The sequence below is a fragment of the Notamacropus eugenii genome, chromosome 5 (assembly GCF_028372415.1).
Source record: "Notamacropus eugenii isolate mMacEug1 chromosome 5, mMacEug1.pri_v2, whole genome shotgun sequence".
Classification (NCBI taxonomy): Eukaryota; Metazoa; Chordata; class Mammalia; order Diprotodontia; family Macropodidae; genus Notamacropus; species Notamacropus eugenii.
The window spans coordinates 342826533-342847945 of NC_092876.1; the positions used below are offsets into that span (position 1 = coordinate 342826533).

General features: G+C 37.2%; 1 protein-coding gene across 1 annotated transcript in view; it reads right to left on the reverse strand.

Annotated features, from left to right (window-relative positions):
- Positions 1-282: 282 nt before the first annotated feature.
- The window catches only part of FAM162A (family with sequence similarity 162 member A), a 35381-nt gene continuing 14250 nt past the window's right edge, over positions 283-21413 (reverse strand). The window contains exons 2-5 of the mRNA XM_072613816.1: positions 15051-15179; positions 11559-11667; positions 6381-6489; positions 283-1948 (exon numbers count right to left, since the gene is read on the reverse strand). Coding sequence (XP_072469917.1) covers positions 1850-1948; positions 6381-6489; positions 11559-11667; positions 15051-15179 — 446 coding nt within the window. The 3' untranslated portion in view covers positions 283-1849. The remainder of the gene's footprint in view (positions 1949-6380; positions 6490-11558; positions 11668-15050; positions 15180-21413) is intronic.

Below are 21413 nucleotides of genomic sequence, written 5' to 3' on the forward strand. Positions count from 1 at the left end.
TGTTAGTATTCAGGGAATGTTATATCATGCAGAGAAATTAGTCACAAGAACCTTCTAAAACATTTAGGGAATAGTATGCATCATTCTGGAACATAGGGAGATAAGAGGGATAAAAAGGGAGCTCTGCAAAGGACTATGGGTGAGTTCTTGGGTCTGTGAGGTGGTATTCCTCAGGCCTGCTGCATCAAACAGCAGAATAAAGCTAACAATGTCTACATTGTTTGATTTCAAGTTACTCCACCTTGAAGAGGGAGTGATGTATAACACACACAAAACCAAAAATTTAAAGAATAAATTTATTTCAAGAAACGTATTGCCCAGGTAAAGATATAATGTGATTCAAGAACTTTAAATGGTAGCCTTCTATCAAGAAATTTTTCTTATTTTTTAAGACAGCAACATTCTAATCTATAAATGTATATATAAGTAGTGCCAACAGTAAAATAATTTTGATATTTAGTGTAGCAAGAAATCAAAGTCAAATTACATTTAAATAAAAAATAAACAGGACTCAATGGAAAAGAACATGCATCTGTGATGCTACTGGTATATCATGTGTAATCTTAACTAAGTATCGGTTTTAAAACAGTAATACAAAATAATTTCTGGTTTCAATCTTTGTGAGGAAAAATTGACTTTTAGGGTGATAATTAAAGGTTATCTACCCATTAACATTCAGGAAGTATGTGAGAATAAATAGCAAATGTTCAAAAGAGAAATCATATGTACCAATGTTTATTAGATAATTGTACCTTAAGTCAAATTCTTTGTGTGAAAAAAAGTGCAAAAACTTGTTAATCCATGTCTTTAAACCAGAAGGCAATTATGAAAACATTTCACAACTGATTTAATTTTTGCACAAAAAAACAGATAAGAGTCAGGAATGCAACTTAAGCTCCAGAAGTGGTATGTGCCTTGTATCCAAGCTGTTTGATGGTCCTGAAGTTACAGAGTAGTGGGGAATAAGCTGCAGCTCACCAGTGGAGAGAAGGTTTAATTTCAACCATTTTTTCCTTGAGGCCTGTTCACTAGCTATGTCCTTCTATACTCAGGAAGTGACAGAGAGAGCTCCTATACTAGGAAAAGGAAGGCACACAACTGTCTCTGTGGCAGACTCTCCGAAGGATGGTGATGAGTGGAAATCGGTCACTGACAACTAGGTCTGCAAATTCTGGTGTCACATCATCACAGGACTAAGGCCCTGCCTTTCCCACTGCCTCTTCCCCCCCACTGCTCTCTGAACTTCTAGGATCCTCGAGCAGCATGGGTATAAAGCAGATACCATATCTTGTGACTCCTGTTTTGACTATGCAAAAAAGCTAAGTGAGTTGTGAAATATTGTCATCATTATTTTCATGACAGGACCCTCAGCTGGTCCTCATCCAGCTCTCTCTGGGCTGTCTTGTTGAGTAACTAGGAAAGTGGTACATAAACACAGAGTGGGCCACACAGATTTTTCATTAAAAACTGTAATAAAATATTTTTATGGGATGTGAAATAAAAATAATATCTGTACCTTTGAACAGAACACTTCAGAAGTGTGAAAATAAATAAGAAATCCTCTAGAACTCTGAACAATGAGTACTTGAGCTAAACTGCACCACTTCTATTGTTCTGGTTTTTAAATGGTAAAGGGCTGTGTTTGGTTCAAACTCTGATCAGTTGTGAAAAACTAGACAAGCTATTCTGTTGAGACAGTTTATTGATGCTACTACAGACCACAGCAAAAGGGCATTGGTACAAGTCACACTTTAATGCAACAGTTTCCTTTCTGCTAGGGAGGCATGTGCCTGCCACACTGTTCTTACTGAGTTTTAAATACCCATTGAACCACTTCATGTCTGTAACTCTACTCAGTTTTGGAGTCCAGGGCTTCTTCTGCTTCCCTTCTCAAACGAGCTTTCTTTTCTAAGTTCAGGCTCGTCAGGGTCTCATGTCTTTTGGCAGCCTACAGGGAAACAAAACAGAAGGCCTCATAACTACGCACTGCCACACCAGTGACCAATCCCACCTAAACACTTCACCCAAGACATTCCCCTTCATATTTTTTCTACTTTCTCCAAAAGAGTCCTAAAGCTAGCAGCTAATCCTCCCAAGCACAACAGAGTATTTCCACTGTCCTTCCTCTGAATCCTGAGTCATTTCCTCTCTTCTCCAGTTATATTTCTTCTGCTTTTTTTTTTACTTTCTCTCCTCAACATCATTCGTAATACAGACAGCAATTTCTTAACTGACAAATCAACAGATAATTCCCAGGTTCCCTCTGGCCCTGCCCCACCCCCCTTCCCATTTTCCTCTGTGTTGATACCTAGGTCCCAGTCTGCATCCTGCCATCAGATTTGTTCACAAAAATACTGGTGGTGGTGTCTTCTGACATTACATGTTCTCCCGGGGTCAGCAGCAAAGAGATACAGATAATGGAGACCTCCCACTCACTGACCATCACATCTCACTACATGAGGCTATGAAGCTTTTATATGGCTTACAACAGTCCCAGTCTATACCAGTCTGTTGCTTTCTTTCACAGACCACCATAGAGGGAATGTTTTCTCTTTATTTCACACACTCTTTCCTCACCCAACATACATACAGAACTCAATTTGTGTGTATACACACACACACACACACACACACACACACACACACAAATATAGAAAACACATGAAGCACTCAAGGTACTTAATTTTGGAAGGCACTAATGGAACAACAGCCTGACATTTTAATGAAGTCCTACTTCTCCAACAGGTTCCTACAAAATCCTTCCCAAATTCACAGTGCTCTCTGTGACCTGAATTTCTTCTAAAAGGCAGAAAGACTTTTCATTTTCTGTAGGATAAAAAATTAAGTCCCAACCAACCAATCAGCTTGTGGACTGTTCAAGTCAACAAAATTCAATCAGAAGTCACCATCTGACCTCTAAACAAGCCACTGGTGGGTACTGGCAAAGTGCTAAACAAGTAATTGAAGCCCTGTAAGCTCATCGAGTTCACTGGGAGAACTTCCTGATCCCCTTTAAACTCATCATTTTAAAATTTGCTCCCTTGAATGCCACTGCCCACTGTTTCTTAGAATATAAATATACTCCCCTAATTTTTCAAAGGGGAAATAGTTCTGTTTCTTGTTCTTTCCTTGCTCTCCTCAAATAAATTTGAGTAATAAAACATCTTATGTTATGGGTGGGAACAACCTCATTCCACTGACTGCGTAGCCTGTTGAATTAAGTTGAATTTTAAAAATTATCAAATTGGGGCAGACAGTGGTGTCCATGGATGAAGGTCTTGTTCACCCACCAGCACAGGCACAATGCACAAAGTTGGGAGGAGGGAAGTGTCCCCTTTCTACTCCAACCATTAGGTCTGGTGGTCCTAAGAAAAAGGCCTGGAGTCTTGGTCTGTTTAGGTTGCCCTTTCCGATCCTCTTAAGATCCTAGATCTTAGCAACTCAGGAGGTTGAGCCATAACAACCTTGGAGGCAGGATTTCAGGGCAAATGTTGATGCCTGCCCATTAGGGAAACCTGGAGAAGCCAGGGTGCTGCTGGGGCACAAGCCCAGTAAGGCTTTAGACTTGGAACCTGGTTGAACAATACCATATAGGAACTGTGTTAAGCTGTGAAACTAATCCCCCCTCCCCACTCCAGACCCAGAGGATGTAGAGAGGGATTATACACCCTGATGTTGGAGGAGAGATGTTCTTTCTATACTTCTGAAGTAAATATTTCTTTATAAAAGCTGTTATGACTTACATGGAATTAGGATGCTTAGACCTCTAAAACCAAGGGAACACAATTAGTAGGAGCCTAAACCAGCGGCAGAATCTAGATCCTCCTCAAGCCTCTTAAAGGTACCAGAGAGCCCTATGGGAGGTGTAAAAGGTAACAATTGGCCCTCAGACAACAGAGGCCAGAGAATCACTAATACATGTAGAAACATGTCCAAGGTCTAGCTTACCTAAAGTTGGAGGAGCTTATCAATGAACTATTTGCAGGGTGATGAATCTTTTGGACACAAAGCTCAAAGACCACCTACTAAGTTACAGAAAGGTTAAAATATATGTTGGTGGAGGGAATACCCATTCCGGTGAAATAACAGAAAGCTAAGTATTTAAAAATTATTATGACAGAAGACAAAAGTCCTGGTTTCTAAAAATACTGCTAAGGGAAAATTATTTCAAAAGGCTCAAAGCAATGGTGACAGATGGTGAATACTAAAGGGCCCCTTAAACACTGTTCTGGTAAGACTGTAAAATGTTTGCAGTCTTTTTGAAAAACAATTTAGCAATTCATTTTAAGGACCACAAAACTGTTAATGATTTTTTATTTGTAATTTTGGGGAAATGCCACAAGAAAACCAAAAATATGGGGAAATGTTCCAAATCAAGATATTCACAGCAGTGTTCTTTATAATAGTGAAAAACTGAAACTATCCCAAATAGACCACATTTGGGGAAAGGCCATGTTCAATGAATACAACAGAACAACTTCAGACTTCTAAGAAATGGCAAGCATGTGCACTTTAAGGATACATGGAAGTATATATGAATGTATATATATGAAGTGTTATCTATAAAAATAACACATTGATGACAACTCAGTAAAAGCTATTTCTTTCTCCAGCTCATTTTACAGATGAGAAAACTGAGGCAAAAGTGACTTGCCCAGGGTCCTCCACTATTAAGTGTCTGAGGCCTGACTCCAGGCCCAGCATTCTGTGCACTATGGCACCCCCTAGCTGCCCGGTGAAAACCTCCATGCACATAAATACCATTCAGGAAAGAACCTGGAGGTACTGAAATGGTTTAAAGTTGATCAGGTTATTTCTTTTCCTGAATGAAGTTAAACTGTTTAGAAAGTCAAGCTAAACAAGCTTGAGGTTTTTTGACAGAGGTAATGAAAACTGAGTTAGCTGACACTTGCATTGGCTGTCCTTTTTCAACTGTTGTGTGTTATTCTTTCAACAATTTTTGCAAATGACAGAAAACTGAATGTATAGTGAAGAACTTCCACAGTAAGCTGCTTCTGGCTCCTTGTTCTATCCCAAAGAGAAGCGAACCAGGGCAACAGGAGAGACCTAACGTGTGCCTTCACATATTAGAATCTGCAGCATTTAGTAGAGCAATAGTAGCATCTATCGCATTTTTTAAAAACCTCTTACAACACAATAAACATTTAATTAACCTCCTATTATGTGCCAGGCAGTGTGCAAAGTATGATATACAAATAAGAAAAAGAAAAAAAACTTTTAAGTAACACAAAACTTTACATGTGTTCATCAACTAAAAGCAATTAAGATAGTTTCATAATGAAATATTTATATATGTGATACATATACACACATTCATATATTAACATAAATATATAATTTAAGTCAACGTTAGAACAGTAGTTCTCAAACTTTTTGGACTCAACACCCACCCTTTACACTTTTTAAAATTACTGAGGAACCCAAATAGCTTTTGTTTGTGTGAGTTATATCTTTTGATATTTACTTTGAGAAATTAAAACTGACAAATTTTCAAAAGCATTTATTAATTTTAAAACATTAAATAATATATTTTCTGAAAAATAACAGTATTTTCCAAAATTAAATTTAGTGAGAGAAATGTTACTGTTTTACACATTTCTGCAAATCTCATTAGTATCTGGCTTAATAGAAGACAGCCAGATTCTCCTATCTGCTTCAGTATTCAGTCTTTTGAGACATATTGTTTTGACTAAAGTTTTTGAAGAAATTCCAGCCTTATACAGACAAGTAAATTGGGAAAGGACTATTTCACTAGGCAGATAACACCTAAGTGTGAAATAGTTTTGACCTCTTGGACCCCCTGAAAAGGTCTTAGGGTCCATGAGAACTGCTTTAAGAAGGGTAGCTATCACTAGCAATTTTGTTATAGAACCCCTGTGAACGAACAAGGTTACATGGAACAGTTAGGGAAACTCTAACTTAGATGCTACCTAAGATACCTCTGGTACAAAACCTCACGGCTCTAAACTGCCAAAAGCACAGCACTGCAGCTCTTTCTCATGGTGAGCGGAAATGAGTCATAAAGAACAGCCAACTGAATCAGTTTTTGTTTTGTTAACTATAGTCTCACCGACTTCTCTGCATGCTTACTCCTCCATCATCTCCAAAGCTAAGAAAAGTCAGGTGAAGGGAGATGCGTATGTCTTGGTACCCTTGGGGAGGTCTGAACCCCCAGATGTTGCTAAGCACATTCAGGAATGAGGAAGGAACAAGAATAACAAATTCTAGCCCTTGAACCTTTTCCATGTCCAAATCCTGCTGGGGGCCGCAACTCTTTAAGTGGCTGTTACAAGACAGATCAATGTTTGTTCCACAAGTTATCACAGAAAATAAGACGCAAAGGGAAAATATACCCTTACCTGTTTTCCCTGAAAAACCATAAGGCCGCATCCCATTAGAGTCAGAGCAATCATGATGTAGCTGATCTTGACTCGGACCTTATTCTTGGCAGCATCAAGCATCTCAAACCTAACAAAATGAGACCAAATAATTCAATTTGTGTAAGAGCCAGGCAACATGTAGACCATTTTATATCAGAGAAGCCTAGAAACCCCAGAGCTAAAAGAGACCTAAAGCCTCAACTCTTACTTAAAATACTTTCTACAGTATCCCTGACAGGTGGCTATGCAGCTTCTTCTCCAACAACTCCGATAAAGGAAGAACTTGTTTCACAAGGCATTTTATTCTGTTTCTGGATAGCTATTAGAAAACTTTCTTATAGAGAGGTCACAGGAGAACAGATTCAAAGTGGGAAGAGACCTTAAACCCTCTCATTTGACAAATGAGGTTAACATCCACACAGGCCAAAAGTCACACAAAAAAAAAGTAAAAAAAGAGGGAACTGAAGCCAAGTCCTCTGACTCCAGATCTAGCATTTAGTTCATCACACCATGCTGACTTTCCTTTTCAAGTCTACCTCTATAAAACTTCTAGCTGGTATTTCAACAGAAAAAACCATTCTGGCTAAAGTAGAAACATCTAGAGTTGGAAGAAATCTTAGGAGCATATAATCCAACCCCCTTCCTAACAAGACAAATCACCTGTGCCACATTTCTGGTAAGCAGTTTCTCAGTCTCTGTTGGGACACCTCCAGTGTCAGGGAGTTCACTGTCTTACAAAGCAGCCCATTCCAGTTTTGGACTGCTCTTATACCTAGAAAGCTCTTCCTCCTTTTAAGTTCAAATCTTCCTTCCTGTAATTTCCAATAATGGTGGAGTATTTTTTTGAGGAATAATCATTTCCTTATCCACATGACTATCCCTTCAAACATCTGAAGGCAGCTATCATGGTTCTCCTGTCTTTCTCTTGTACAAAGTGACATCTCTGACATTGTGGGGAGCATAAAAAAGGTGTTACATTTATAATCTGCTTTAAAAAAGAATCCCAATAAGGAGAATAAGGTTAAAGACCCTCCATTTACCTTCCAGTTATATGAATAAGCAGGACAAGTGGTGTCTATATAGAAATATTAATAGCAAGACAAACAGAAATCTTTAATCCATATTTTATTTTTCCAAGGTGGCATGTGTTCATATTTTGGACTTGCATACATATGGATTTATGTCCCGTGATCCCAGAATTATGCAGAAGGGCAAGTCTGTGGGCATTTATCTGTCAGCAAATATACAAGCAACCTCTCCCCTAGTATCCACTGTGAAAAATGGGTGTTTGCCAGTCAGCTCTATGCCATGATATTCTGGCTATCATAGGAGAAGTAGCAAAGTAACACAGAAACAGGGGTAGGCATATTTTCATTTGTCAGGCAGGGAAATTAAGAAAGATGAAGAACTTATACATAATCTTGGATAAGTCAGGGGTGGGCTTGGATAAGAATCGAGGTCTGTCTTGTTCTATTCTTTTCAAGAGGCTGAACTGCCAATGAGAAAACATATAGAGAGAGTAGGACATTTCAATAAAACTCCATACACAGTACAAAACACTCATACAGTATGATCTCAAAGTCTAAAGGAAAACACTTATGTTCACAAAGCACATACATTATCTCATTTGATCCTACAACCTCCTTGTAAGGTAAGTGGTATGGGCATATTTTCCTCATTTTATAGCTGAGGAAGATGAGCTTCAGTGAGGCTAAGTGACTATTGTCCCTTGGCTAGTTTAAGTGTCAGGGCCAAGACTGAAACCCAGGTCTTCTGGAGTTCATTATTCTTCTCACTGGATGAGCAGCTATCTTGACAGCTGGTTTAGACCAGTGAGACCTGGGTATCATCTGGAATGATCTGCTTAACTGGTCCAAAATGACAGGTGTTGATATAGAAGATAGTTTATCCTAAGAAGTATTTTCCCTTGGGGGAGGGGGAGAAGAGATAAGAAAAGGGAGAGAGGGAGAAGGAGAGAGAAGGATAAACAAAAGAAACTAGGATAGAGGGAAATATACAGTAATTGTAACTATGAATATAAAGAGGATGAACTCAACCATAAAATGGAAGCAGAGAGCAGAATGGATTAGAAACCAGAGTACAACAATATGCTGTTTACAAAAAACATTTGAAAAAAAGACATGTATACACATACAGTTAAAACAAGAAACTAGAGCAAAATCTATTATTCTTCGGCTAAAATAAAAAAGGCAAGGACAGCAATCATGATTAACTGTACTTTCTTCCATTCACCACTTACCGTTTTCCATTTGTAGTCATTGTGTGTGTTATTTATCTAACTCTGCTTACTTTATTTTTGCATTGTTTGAAAAAAATCTTCCCCTATTCTCTGAATTCTTCATATTTTTCTTTTTCTTGTAAATCTGATTTTATTTTTTCCAATTATATGTAAACATGATTTTCAGCATCCACTTTTAATAAGATTTTGAGTTCCAAATGTTTTCTCCCTCCTTCCCTTCCCATCCCTCCTCCCCAAGATGGCAAGCAATCTGAAAGAGGTTATACATGTGCAATCATGTAAACACGTTTCCACATTCATTGTGCTTTGAAAGAAGAAACAGAACAAAAGGGAAAACCCATAAAAAAAGTAAAAGTAGTATACTTCCATCTGTTTTCAGACTCCATAGTTCTTTCTTTGGATGTAGATAGCATTTTAAATCATGTATCTTTTGGACTCACTGTTTTGCTGAGCAGATTAGGAACAATTTTTGTCAGTTTTAGCTGATCATGCCACAATATTGCTGTTTCTGTGTACAATGTTCTCTTGGTTCTGCTAGGTCAGAAAACCTAGATCTCCTTGCTCTCCTAATCTGCTTTTATGTCTAAATCATGTACCCATTTTGACCTTATCTTGGCATACAGTGTAAGATGTTAGTCTATGCCTAGTTTCTGCCATACAATTTTCCAGTTTTCCCAGCAGTTTTTGTCAAATAGTAAATTCTTATCCCTTATAGATTATAAATCTTATAGATTATCAAATAGTAGATTACTATAATCACTGACGATGGTATCTTGTGTACCTAACCTACTCCAACGATCCACCATTCTATTTCTTAGCCATTACCAAGTAGTTTTGATGAATTCTGCTTTAGATCTGGTATGGCTAGACCACCTTCCTTTGCATTTTTTCATTAATTCCTTTGATTTCTTGACCTTTTGTTCTTACAGATGAATTTTGTTATTTTTTTCTAGCTCTACAAAATCATTTTTGGCAGTGTGGTATGGCAGTGAATAAGTTAATTAATTAATTTACGTAGAATTGTCATTTTTATTAGCTCAGACTACCCATGAGCAACTGATATTTTTCAAATTGTTTAGACGTGACTTTATTTGTGTGAAAAGTGTTTTGTAATTGTGTTCATATAGTTCTTGAGTTTGTCTTGGCAGGTAGATTCTGAAATACTTTATGCTGTCTATAGTTTTTTTAAAATGGTATTTCTCTACCTCTTGCTGCTGAGTTTTGTTTGTAGTATATAGAAATATTAATGATTTATGTAGGTTTATTTTATATCCTGTAACTGCTAAAGTTATGAATCATTTCAAATTAGTTTTTTAGTTGATTGTCTAGGATTCTCTCAGTATACCATCATATTGTCTGCAAAGAATGATAGCTTTGTTTCCTCTCTGGCTATTCTAATGCCTTCAATTTCTTTTTCTTCTCTTATTGCTAAAGCTAACATTTCTAGTACAATATTGAATAATAGTGGTGATAATGGGCATCCTTATTTCACTCCTGATATTACTGGAAAGGTTTTTGGCTTATCCCCACTGCAGATAATCACATTTGTTTCCTATACGATATATTTATGTAACTCAATTTGTTTAGCCATTCCCTAATTAATATCGCTCCATTATTTTATAAAAGAGAGACTGCAAATTGACAAATATTTAGCAAATACTTTTTAACTGCTCAGAACTGTGCTAGGCTTTATGAAAGTTAAAAAGTTTAATGTTTCCCAGTCAAGATGGCTGCCTGAATGAAGGCTGACTACCCAGCTCCCACATATCCAACAAACCCAATAGATGCATCAGATCAAACAATTATCAGGAATCCCGTTAGAAACTACAGTGACTTCTTTCACCCTAGACTGCACAAAAAGCTATCCAGAATTACATGAGTAAGAGTAAGGGATGGCAACAAAGCCAGAACCACTGCAGGCAACCATGACAGTGATCTCTTAGAGATGGACCAGGGATATTTCTATGGTTCTGATGAAAGGCAGTCTCACAGAAAATACTGTGAAACTTGGAGTCTAAAATTCCAGGTTATGGTGTTAGCTCCACCAAAAAAACTCCCACCTGACTAGAAAGTCAGTTAGGTTCTCTGACCCTGTTTTATTGTCTATAAAATGACATTGAGTTGTGTGAGTAATATAAAATAATGTAAAAATATATTGAAAAAAATGTGAAGTGCCAGATACATGAAAGGTCTATTTCTTTTAAAAACAAAGAAACCACTTCTCTGGGCCTGGAGGAGACTTACACACAAAATTATACATCAAACAAGTGGCATAAGGAAGCTAGAACTCAGGTCTCCTCACTTTTAGTGGGCCTTTGCAACAACCTTTGCAACAAACCAAATACTTCATCTATGTTTTTGCTGACTAGAATTAAGTAACTTTGGCAAACTAAAGAAACTGGTCTGATGGTGTACCATAATTTTACCAAGCTTCCATTTCCTCATATGCAAAATGGGGTAAATAATATTTGCACTGTTGCCTCACAAGGTTGTTGTGAGAAATATACCTTGTAAATTGTAAAGTCCTAAATAAATGAGAATTGTTATTATAAGAACTCACTAGGAATTAGTACAAGAGATCAGGGAAAAAAAGGACAGAAAAGGTTAATAGAAGAAAGGGAGGTAAAAATACCAGAACTCCAATTCTACCATAAGACTGCTTTTCCAGGATTCATGAAGCATTTAGTTATAGACAGCCAGGCCTCAGAATATGCTCTAGTTTTTGAGGCCAGTGGCTCTGTGCTTCTGTTTTAGTCCCTTCATAGTAATATAAGCAGACATTCAAGGGTTTGATGTGGAGAATACCATGTACACGAGATAGAAAGGAGCACTTCATACACAGCTGGGGTTGTGAGGTCTGTCTACCATCTTTTTACAATTCTGGGTTCAGCACTCACGAGATAGTCTCTGGGATTTCCTCTTCTCTTTTGAAACGGCCTGACCAGATGATTAACTTCTTTTCCCAAGGAGTGGGCTTATGTAATGGCACTCTAGATTTATAAAACTCTGTGGAAAAACAAGAAAAAAATCTCACATTATTCAAGTTTAAGACTCTCTAATTTAGTAAAGATGGTGACAGATAAATGCTGTATTGCAGTTATATATTTTTAAAACATATAAACCAAATATTAATTAGAAGGGACACTGAGCTACTCAGAGCTAAGCACTGGTTGGGAAAAAGTTCCTAAGAAATAATTCCCTTCTTAATTTCCACTGAAAGAAAAGGCCTACTTACCAAACAAAACACACACACACACACACACACACACACACACACACATATATATGTATATACATACACATATACATACACATATATATGCATGTGCACACACATACACACACACACACGAGGGAGACAGTATCAGAAAGGGAGCAATACCAGAAGCTCAAGAGCACAGCAAATACACCCAAGGTTAGATTTAAGGATCTCGGTGACAGATAGTCAGATAAACTTGTATTGGATTTAACTGTTCACGTGTTTCTGTGTTATCCTCCCAACTAGAATATAAACTCCTCAAAGACAGGGCTAGTGTACTACCATGAACACCCAATGTAATTAGTGCTTTACACTTGGCAAGAATCTAGTGAATTTTTGGTTTCTTTATCCACAGACTTCAGCAAACATTTATTAAGTACCTCTTATGTTCAAAGCATGGTACTAGGTGTGTTGGAGAGATACAAAGTTTAGTTAACCTCATCCATATTATTTTGGAATGTACTGGTGGAGGAATCAAACACACACAGATAATGACATATATAATACCATATAATAACATGCAAGTACATTAAGAAGTACCAAAGTATTATCTTAGTGAGGATGAACAAAGGCACATGCTTAAGGGCAGACCCTTCCAGAATTAAGAAGTAAACACAAAAAGAATGTAACGTAGTCACAATTCTCATTAAACAAAGAAACTTAGGAGTAGCCAACCACAAAAATAATGGTCTTTAATTTGAAAGGACAACAGTTTGCAGCTTCAGTAAGAATGGCTAATTAGATCAGATCCACTGCTCAATCCAGCCTTAAGTTTTCTCTCTGACAGAGACACTAAAGAATATTTTGTGCAAGAGAATTGTCCTCTGAGGAATTAACCACAAAAGGCTAAAAACAATCCCTTTAATAACTTATTGTAGATCTGGCATTTTCATGAGTTACCTAAACCTTTCAATTTCTATTGTCAGCCTGAACCACTTCTGGTGATTAAAAATCCTTTTCCAATTTTTTGCCTGTTGTGTTAAGAGTATTTCCTTTTATATAACCTAAATTCATTCTGTTATTACCTCCATGGAGCATCCCTGTATCTCAATATTCCAGGATTTAGAGAACAAATCCTTTATAAACTTGATCATCCCTTTCATGAGTTTTTACACTGGTCATACTTGCCTACCTTTACTGGATATTTATTTTTATTGTGCCCTTAACACTGTAGCTTCTTCCTCCCTCTGAATAATCTGCCTGTTCCACTGTTTTTCTCCAGTTCTGTCATGCCTTTTCTCAGGTAGAGCTAAAAGAACTGTTTACAGTCATCTTGACATGAAGGTACAATGATCTGTTCAGGATAGGATAATATCTGTTTTGTCACAGAGCATGACACATAGCAAGTACTTAATAAATACTTGTTGATTGTTTCTGATGTCTTTTCAGATGATGAATCTGAAACTAATAGTGAGGTAAAAATTGTAGTGTAAAAATTAAATTTGGAATAAGAGAAAAATCCCTGATAGGAGATACTCATTCATTTGACAAACATTTAATAGTCTCCCACTATTATGCACAGCTACATAAGAGGTACTATGCAGGGAAATAGAAGACATGGTCCCTACTTTCAGTGAGGTGCTCACAATCCAGATGGAAAGGCAAGCTATCTATATATGCACATAAGAAAAGTGCAAACAACACAATGTCACAATACAACATATAACTCAAAATCAAAGGCATGAGCTGGATGATGAGTGAGATCACTACAAGCTGGGATGGTAATGTAAGACTTCATGCAAATGGTAGGACCTGAGGTGCAATTTCAAATGCAGACAAAGATTTGGACTGATAAAAGAGGATGGCAGAGGCATTCAAGATGAAATCAATGGTGGTGGTTTGGGAGAAAATATGCTTCATGCTATGCATGCATAGTATTCAATTCAGTTCCACAGGCAGTAAGAACTCTATATGGGCCAGACCTCTGATTCCATTGTTACAGGGAAATCTCTGTGGGAGGACTACCTCTACCTGTACAGATCAGACATTATTTTGCAATTTCTAGTCTTAGTTGCCTAAAGGTTCTGAAAAATTACTTAACTTTCCCAGGGTTTCACAGCCGGTAATGTGCCCTAAGTGGGAACTGAACCCACCAGCAGCACTCTCTTCCCATAATATACTCTTCCTCCTAACATCAAAGTGATACATGAGCTGTTATTGTTATTACATGGTGGGAGACCATGTCTGTGTTTAGATGACTTCATGAAATTAAGTATAAAAATGGAAGTTAAATAATATGCTGAGTCTTTAAATTTGAGCTCCAAGAAGAAGTCAGGGCTTGGAGGCAAAGCTTTGGAAGTCATCTGGGAAAATAACTAAAGTTATAAGAGAATATGAAATCTTAAAAGGAATTTTTTTAAGAGAATGACGAGTTTTAGCAAATACCCCAAATTAAAGGATGGGAAAAGGAGAGAGCAAAGGAAAGAAGAATAACAATGGAGATAGGAGGGCTAGATTAATTTAATGCCATAAAAAGTCAAGCTAGGATAAAGTTTCAAGAAAGAAAAAGTAGGCAATTAAATCACATGCTACAGAGGTCAGAGTAAGAAGTAGAAAAGGTTGCTGGGAGTCCTCAGGACTTTGGGAAAACAATTTCAGTAAAATAGGATAAACAGATTTCAGAGGGTTAGAGTGAATGGATCTAAGTGGGGGAAAATAGGTATGGACCACAAGTTTAAATATTTAGTTTGAGAAGATTTCAATTTAAATAGTCTAAGGACTAAATTTCATTCAAAAGGTGATTCTTGATTTGGGTGAAGAGGTTGAAAGAGGTGACAAGAACACAAGCAGAAGTAATGAACAAAGGGACAGCACAGACTGGACTGATGACAATGAAGTTATGAAGAGGTCAAACTAGAGCGGACCTTGAATGGCAGGCAGGCTTAGGAGGTATAAATGCTACAGTAGTCAGAAGAACTCTTTGCTGCTAAGAGAAACCTGATAAGAGGAAAGTGGTGTCTTAGATTTAATCTAGTAGCAGTTTGCAGGATGAGTTTGAGTACAAAAGACGAGAAACAAAAAAACTACCCAGGAGTTTGCTGTAGGGCCTACATCTGTTAGTCTGCTACCCAGTGAATAGTTCTCAGTAGAGCAAAATTTACATTACTTACATAGCCTAATCCAACTTTACCTGAAGTCTGAGATTGTGCTTTTGAACTTTCCTGTGGTTTTGTACAAAATCCTTTCATCATCTTTAAATCTTTTCTGGCCAGCTTGAGAGAAGGGAAAACTTCTCTTTCACATAATCTCAGACAGTTTCCTGGAAAAAAAAGAAGAAATGTTTCAGAGAATTGAGTCTGGAACTGTCTTCAGAGGGAAAATGCCTACAGACCTTTTGAAGAAGACCATGCCATCAGAGAAATGACATGACTTGCACTTGACTTTCTTTTGAGTGAGGGAGAGCTGTGAAAGGTCACCCATCTTATTTCCCCTCCTGAGCCATCTGGATCCACAGACCACATAGCCCATTTACAATGATACATAAGTTTTTTTTAGTTTACACAATGTACTTAGTAAATAAAATACAATCAAATGTTTTTTATATCACATTTGCTTCCCAATTAATATTCTCACCACATTTTACAAGATATCCACAGCTCTTTGCTCTGGATGTGAGAGTGGAAGAACCCATCCCTTCTAAACTTAGTTCACTCCTCTCAAAATTTACAACTGGGGAAACTGAGCATATAATCCAGTCAGACATTCCTCATTCCAAAATGGTTTTTCCCATTGATAGAAGTTTTACTGTATAACTCTTGGGGATGTAATCTTGGGTCCCAATGAGCACATGATTAGAGGCAAATGACCTAGTTTGACTAGAAGTAGCAAGCAGACAGGACTTCAAGATAGAGGTCTAGTGGGATTTCTCCTCTTTGACCTATCTCTTTTCTGGCTAGCAAAAGAGAGTAGCCTCCAGGACATGCTTCCTTCTGGCTAGCCATGAGGAAGTAAGTAGTAAGACTGTCTTGGCTCAACTTTGACCTGGAAAATAATCCTTATTTATACTTTGAAGTAAAAGCCTTGTTCTGCAGCACTTTCCTTTTCATTCTCCTCTAATATAAGTACACATGGCAGCAGATGATCAAAAGAGTTAACTGCCTCCTGAGGAAGAGTCAGATGTTCCTGGTTACGTTCTACATTCTGAATTAAGCAAAGGCAAAGGACTAAGATTACAAGGCAGTATTTATAATCTCTCAAAGAAAAAAGCAAGAAAAAAGGAACAAAGTAAGAAGAAAAACCTCCACAATGACTTAAGAAGTATTATCCCTGTTTTACTAATGAGGAAAAAACTGAAGCTCAAAGGTTACTGGATGTACCCTTGTTCACAACTCTTAGAAGTCAGAGCCAATAGTGGAAATCAAGTCTCCCAATTACAGACTGAGCACTCTTTTCACTGCTATATGCTATCAGGGGTTTTAAGTCAAGTTAATTTTGGATGAATGAAATCTACGGGAAGGTTATAGTTAGAGTGGCAGAGAGAAGGGAGGTGGAGCTTAAAAAAAGTGTGAAAAGATAGCAAGAAAATTATCTTTATTTTTTACTTTCTCCCTTGTTCTCAAAGTATGGCCTCCTTACTAGATTTGTTTTTCTTTTTTAATAAAAGCATTTATTTAGCTAAAAGAATACTGGATCTGAGTCAGGTAGGGTCAAGTTCAAAGCTTATCTCTTAAGAGCAAGTGAATTCTAAGAAGACCTGCCTCACAGGACTGATGTAAAGAAACCATTCTATAAACTTTACAAGGCTGTGTGAATGTAGGTTACTGGTTAGATAGCAGAATTCAATGTCTACTTGATTCCCAGTGAGCACACTTATTAACTTGCAGAAATGTGACTTCCTCCCTCCTGCCAAGTATGGTACCCAGTGCTTATTCTAGGACAAATGAGGCAAGGTGGAGGAGCCATCAGCTCTATACTCAGTCACAAAGACAATTTTATCATGTTTAACAATATTTATTGGACCTATGAAATGCTGCTGTTTTTTTAAACCTTCAGTTGCCTTGTTGATTTTTAGAATTCTTCCATTAAGGCAAAGCTTAGGTGCCCCATTTCTCCGGTCTCAAAGTGTTCTTCCTCCTGCATAAGGAGCATGGGAGCTTTCCTTTGTGGACTCAAGGATACTTTGCAAAGCCCTAGTAGTACGTAAAACTATAACAGTAATACATTAAAAAGTAATACAAAACCAGCTAGGTGGTGCAGCGAATGGAATACCTGGCCTGGAGTCAGGAAGACTCATCTTCCTGAGTTCAAATCCAGCCTCAGAGACTTACTAATTATGTGACCTTACTCAAGTCACTTAACCCTATTTGCCTAGGTTTCTTCATCTACAAAATGAACTAGAGAAGGAAATGGCAAACCACTCTTAGTATCTTTGCTAAGAAAACCTCAAATGGGATCATGAAGAGTAGAACACAACTAATAACAAACTTATTAGATATATAAAGTACAAAATAAATAAAGCCATAATAGGTCATTAATTATGAAATTTTACCTCACACAAAAGAAGGCATGAATAAGGTCTAACTAAATTCTGGTCATAGTTTTTAAAATGGTAAAGCTACTGATCAATTTTGCTGAATTTTTTCTTCTCTTCCTCCTCATCTCCTTTTTAAAAAAAAGTTCTTTGTTTTAAAGGATGGCTCTCAGGGAGGAAGAAAGAAAACAGGAAAATCTAGATTATGTAAAAACAAAGGTTATCAATCAAACTGATTTTTTAAAAAAATAATAAACCAATCATAATTCTCTTCCCATTTTAGAGTTCAGGGGAATTAGACCAGTAAACCTGAAGTTTTCATATCTGATTTCATAGGTGGGGAACACTTTTCAATAAGTTGGTTCAACAAGCTAAAAGGCGTAGTGAGAATGTGACCTGGAGATTTTTACAGGCAACACAAAAGCAAAAGATCAAGGAAATTGGTAGTGGGTTTTACTGCCTTGTAAGCAGATGTTTTCAGTCCAAGAGGTTTTCAGAGTACATGTGAAGACATGAAGTACATGTGATAAAGATACTAGGTAGGATAGTGGGGGGTTGGGGAGGCAGAATTCCTACTCAATGCTTTTTGACCTTGTCACCAGATAATGAACCTACCTCACAAGTATCAGACTTTTCTATGTATATGTCCTGTCTCCCTTGGTAAACTGTAAACTCCTTACAGTCAGGGACTGTCATTTACCACCCCTAGTTTCAGTTAAGCTGAAATTGTTACACCAATGGAATCTTGTTTATGCAATATCATTAATTCTACCTAAAAGACTATATCAGTGTCCTAGCAGACAACACTAGCTAATAACTAGAGTTATTTCTAAGCAATGAAGAAAAAGAGCAAAAACTCCCATCACCCCATTCTTCATCTCAGTGTCTGCACCACCCCAAATATGCACCAGTTTATAGAGAGCTAGTGTGGTGGAGCAGACACAGCGCTGGTCTTGAAGCCAGAAGACTTCGTTCGATTCCCTTACCAACTCTTCCACTGACTGTGACTTTGGCTGAGTCACTGCCTTTCTTAGAGGTTCAGCAGTTCTCTCACCCATAAAATGGGAATGATATTACTTGCCCTGCTTAACTCACAGGACTGGTAAGGGTTGAGATTAAATGACAATATTCAGGCCTTACAAAACAAGCAAGAGCCTATGTAAATGGAAGCTATTATCATCTATAGATTAGAACATCAGTGGACCAAAGCTAGGACATCTCTCCCTTGGAGGCTGGTTCCTTCATTTTTTTATCCCTTGCAAAGGGCTAACCATTTCAGTTGTTTGGCTGACCTACCAGGGGGCAGCAATAACCTGTTTTTCTGTGATGGGCAAATGAGAGTGAATCAAGCAAAATTATCTGTGATTATTTACTTTTTGCCTTTGTATCTTCAATGCTTAGTACAGTCTTGCACATTGAAGACATTTACTGTTGGATGAACTGAAAAGGGGAAACTGATTGACCAAGGTGGTCTTCAAAATTGTACGTACTTTGATTACCTCACTGAGTACTTCCTGAAATTGTAACTAAAACATTCCTAGAAGATGACCTGCTCCCTTTCTGAAGCACTGGCAAAACACTCTAAAACTGCCTCCTCTCCAAACAGGTACACTATCGTTTTTCCCATCATCCGGAAGACCCCCAGAAGAGGACACAGCAGTCCCAAGGGACAAACACTGCATAGAAACAACCCTAGGAAATTTAAGATAAAGGGAATCCTTTCTCCCTTATCACACACCTGAGTAAATAAAATTCCTATTCTACAACTTGTCTCTTGGTCCTCATTAAATGACCAGTGGAAGTAGGATAGCAAAAGAAGCAAAAAGGAGAGAGAGCCATTACCTCTTCCTTACCTATGGCCACTGAGGCTAAAGGTAGAAATATCCTCCTTTAAGGAAAAGGGATGGATAAGAAGGGATTAGAATTTCAAGGTGTTGGCCTTAGGACCCACCCACTTCAAGAGAGCAATCAGGACAGAAAGTTTCAAAGTAGCCTGAATTACTATGTTTGAACTCAATATCATATTGACTTAAGCTAAAATGGCCTATTTATCACAGCACTTCAGTTTGTACAGTGTTGACTCAGGCTCACCCTTCTTTTCTCCTGTATACTTTGAGATCCTCCACCAGCTGATGTCGAGATTTCCCCATAGTCCTGGCACCTCCAGATGTCATAAATAGCAAGATACCTGATACCCAATGGGTCCCTTTCTAAAATTTATTTCTAAATCTCTAAAATGTCTTCAAAAAGTTTAAAATTTTACCCAAAGAAACTCAAAATGACAACACAAAGTTGCAAATATGTTAGGGGAAATGGGGGTGCTGATTAGTTCAAAAAATTAAGTACAAAATAAATAATATTAATATTTTAGGTGGCTGTCTTACATTTCCTTTTGTGTAACAGACTATGGTCCATGAAGCTGTTGTAAAGGGTCCTCATTACATCATTATTATATCATTCAGTATAATAAGTAAGTGCACATATTTACTAGAAACAGAATATGTCTCACACATACATATCTCACTATTTTTCACATGTACATGCTGCTGTGCACAGTAAAATACATTTAGAAGTATTACTGAATTCATAGTAGACTGTCATTATTATGTATTTTCTCAAAGACACTGAAAACATAATTACTATAATATCGGAGACCTACAAACTTAAAAGGTGGAGAACCGCTGGTGCAGTCGAAAAGATCAGGAGATTTGAAGTCAGAGGACCTGGGTTTGAATCCTAGCTCCTAGACACTACCTATGTAGACATGGACACAATAACAGCTTCCCTAGGCCTTGGTTTCCCAATGTGTAAAATGAAATGTTTGGACTAGATCAGTAGTTCCTAAACTGAAGCTTTCAGAATTGTGGCAAGAACTTTCTAGTTCTTTCTAGTTCACATTTTCCTAGTCAGTAGATACTTATTATACAATTACAATAATGGGAAAATCTACAAAATTTTTAAACACTAAAGGGGGTGCTCATCCTTAACTAAGTAAAAATTACCAGACTAGTTGATCTCTGAAGTCTCTCTTTTCATTTCTACATCTATGATTCTATGACCTATAAATAATATATGGCCTATAAATGAGAGAAAGGGCTATGTATAATTCTATATATATGTTCTATAATTCTGTTGTTTGTGAAAGTCTTGTCAATCAGATTTACTAATCTAACTTTCCCTGGAGATCTTTTTTTAAAAATAACTTCAATTTAGATTTATTTTGGAATTGGATATTGGAAGTTTTCATTTCTAAACCTTTCTGGTTAATAACATGAACCAAATCAAAACTCACATAAAAGAAATGTAGGCATATTTAATTAGCTTAGATATGGAATTCACTCATCTTCTGATACTACTAGCAGAAGTTGGCAAGGTTCAGGAGGAAGAATCATATCCAAAAAGGATAGCAGAAAGGAAAGAAAAGAAGAAATGTGTTAGGGGTAGGGAAGGAATGGACTCTGTGAATATGTAAAAAAAATGAATATGACCCATACAGTTCATTTTGAGAAGATGAAAAACAGTTACATATGCATGAGTAACTCATATAAACATGAATTACTGGATCATAATACCATATATCAAGAATTAGAAGGCACCAGAGATCATCTAGTCCAACCTTCTTGTTGAGATAAGAAAACCAAGACCCAGAGAGGTTAAACAACTTGCCTAAGGATGCACAGGCAATTGGCAAAAATGCAATTCAAACTTGGCTTGTCACCCCAAATCCACTGATCACTGTGCAATATGGTCTCCATGGTCAAGCTTTTCTTACTGAGATTCTACACTGGACACCAGAGTTTTCCTGAATCTAATTTTTTTTTTTTTAAATCGCATTCAAATATAACATATATGCTAATTACAAAAAACTTCATTGAAAAATAAAGTGCAATCAACCTGCATCAGAGAAGTAATTTTAGGTTTTATGTAATCATATCAAAAAGAAAACTAATCACTCAACACAATAAAGAAGATTGAAAGGAAATATTAAAGATTAGCAATTCTGAATTTGATTTTTTAAAAAAG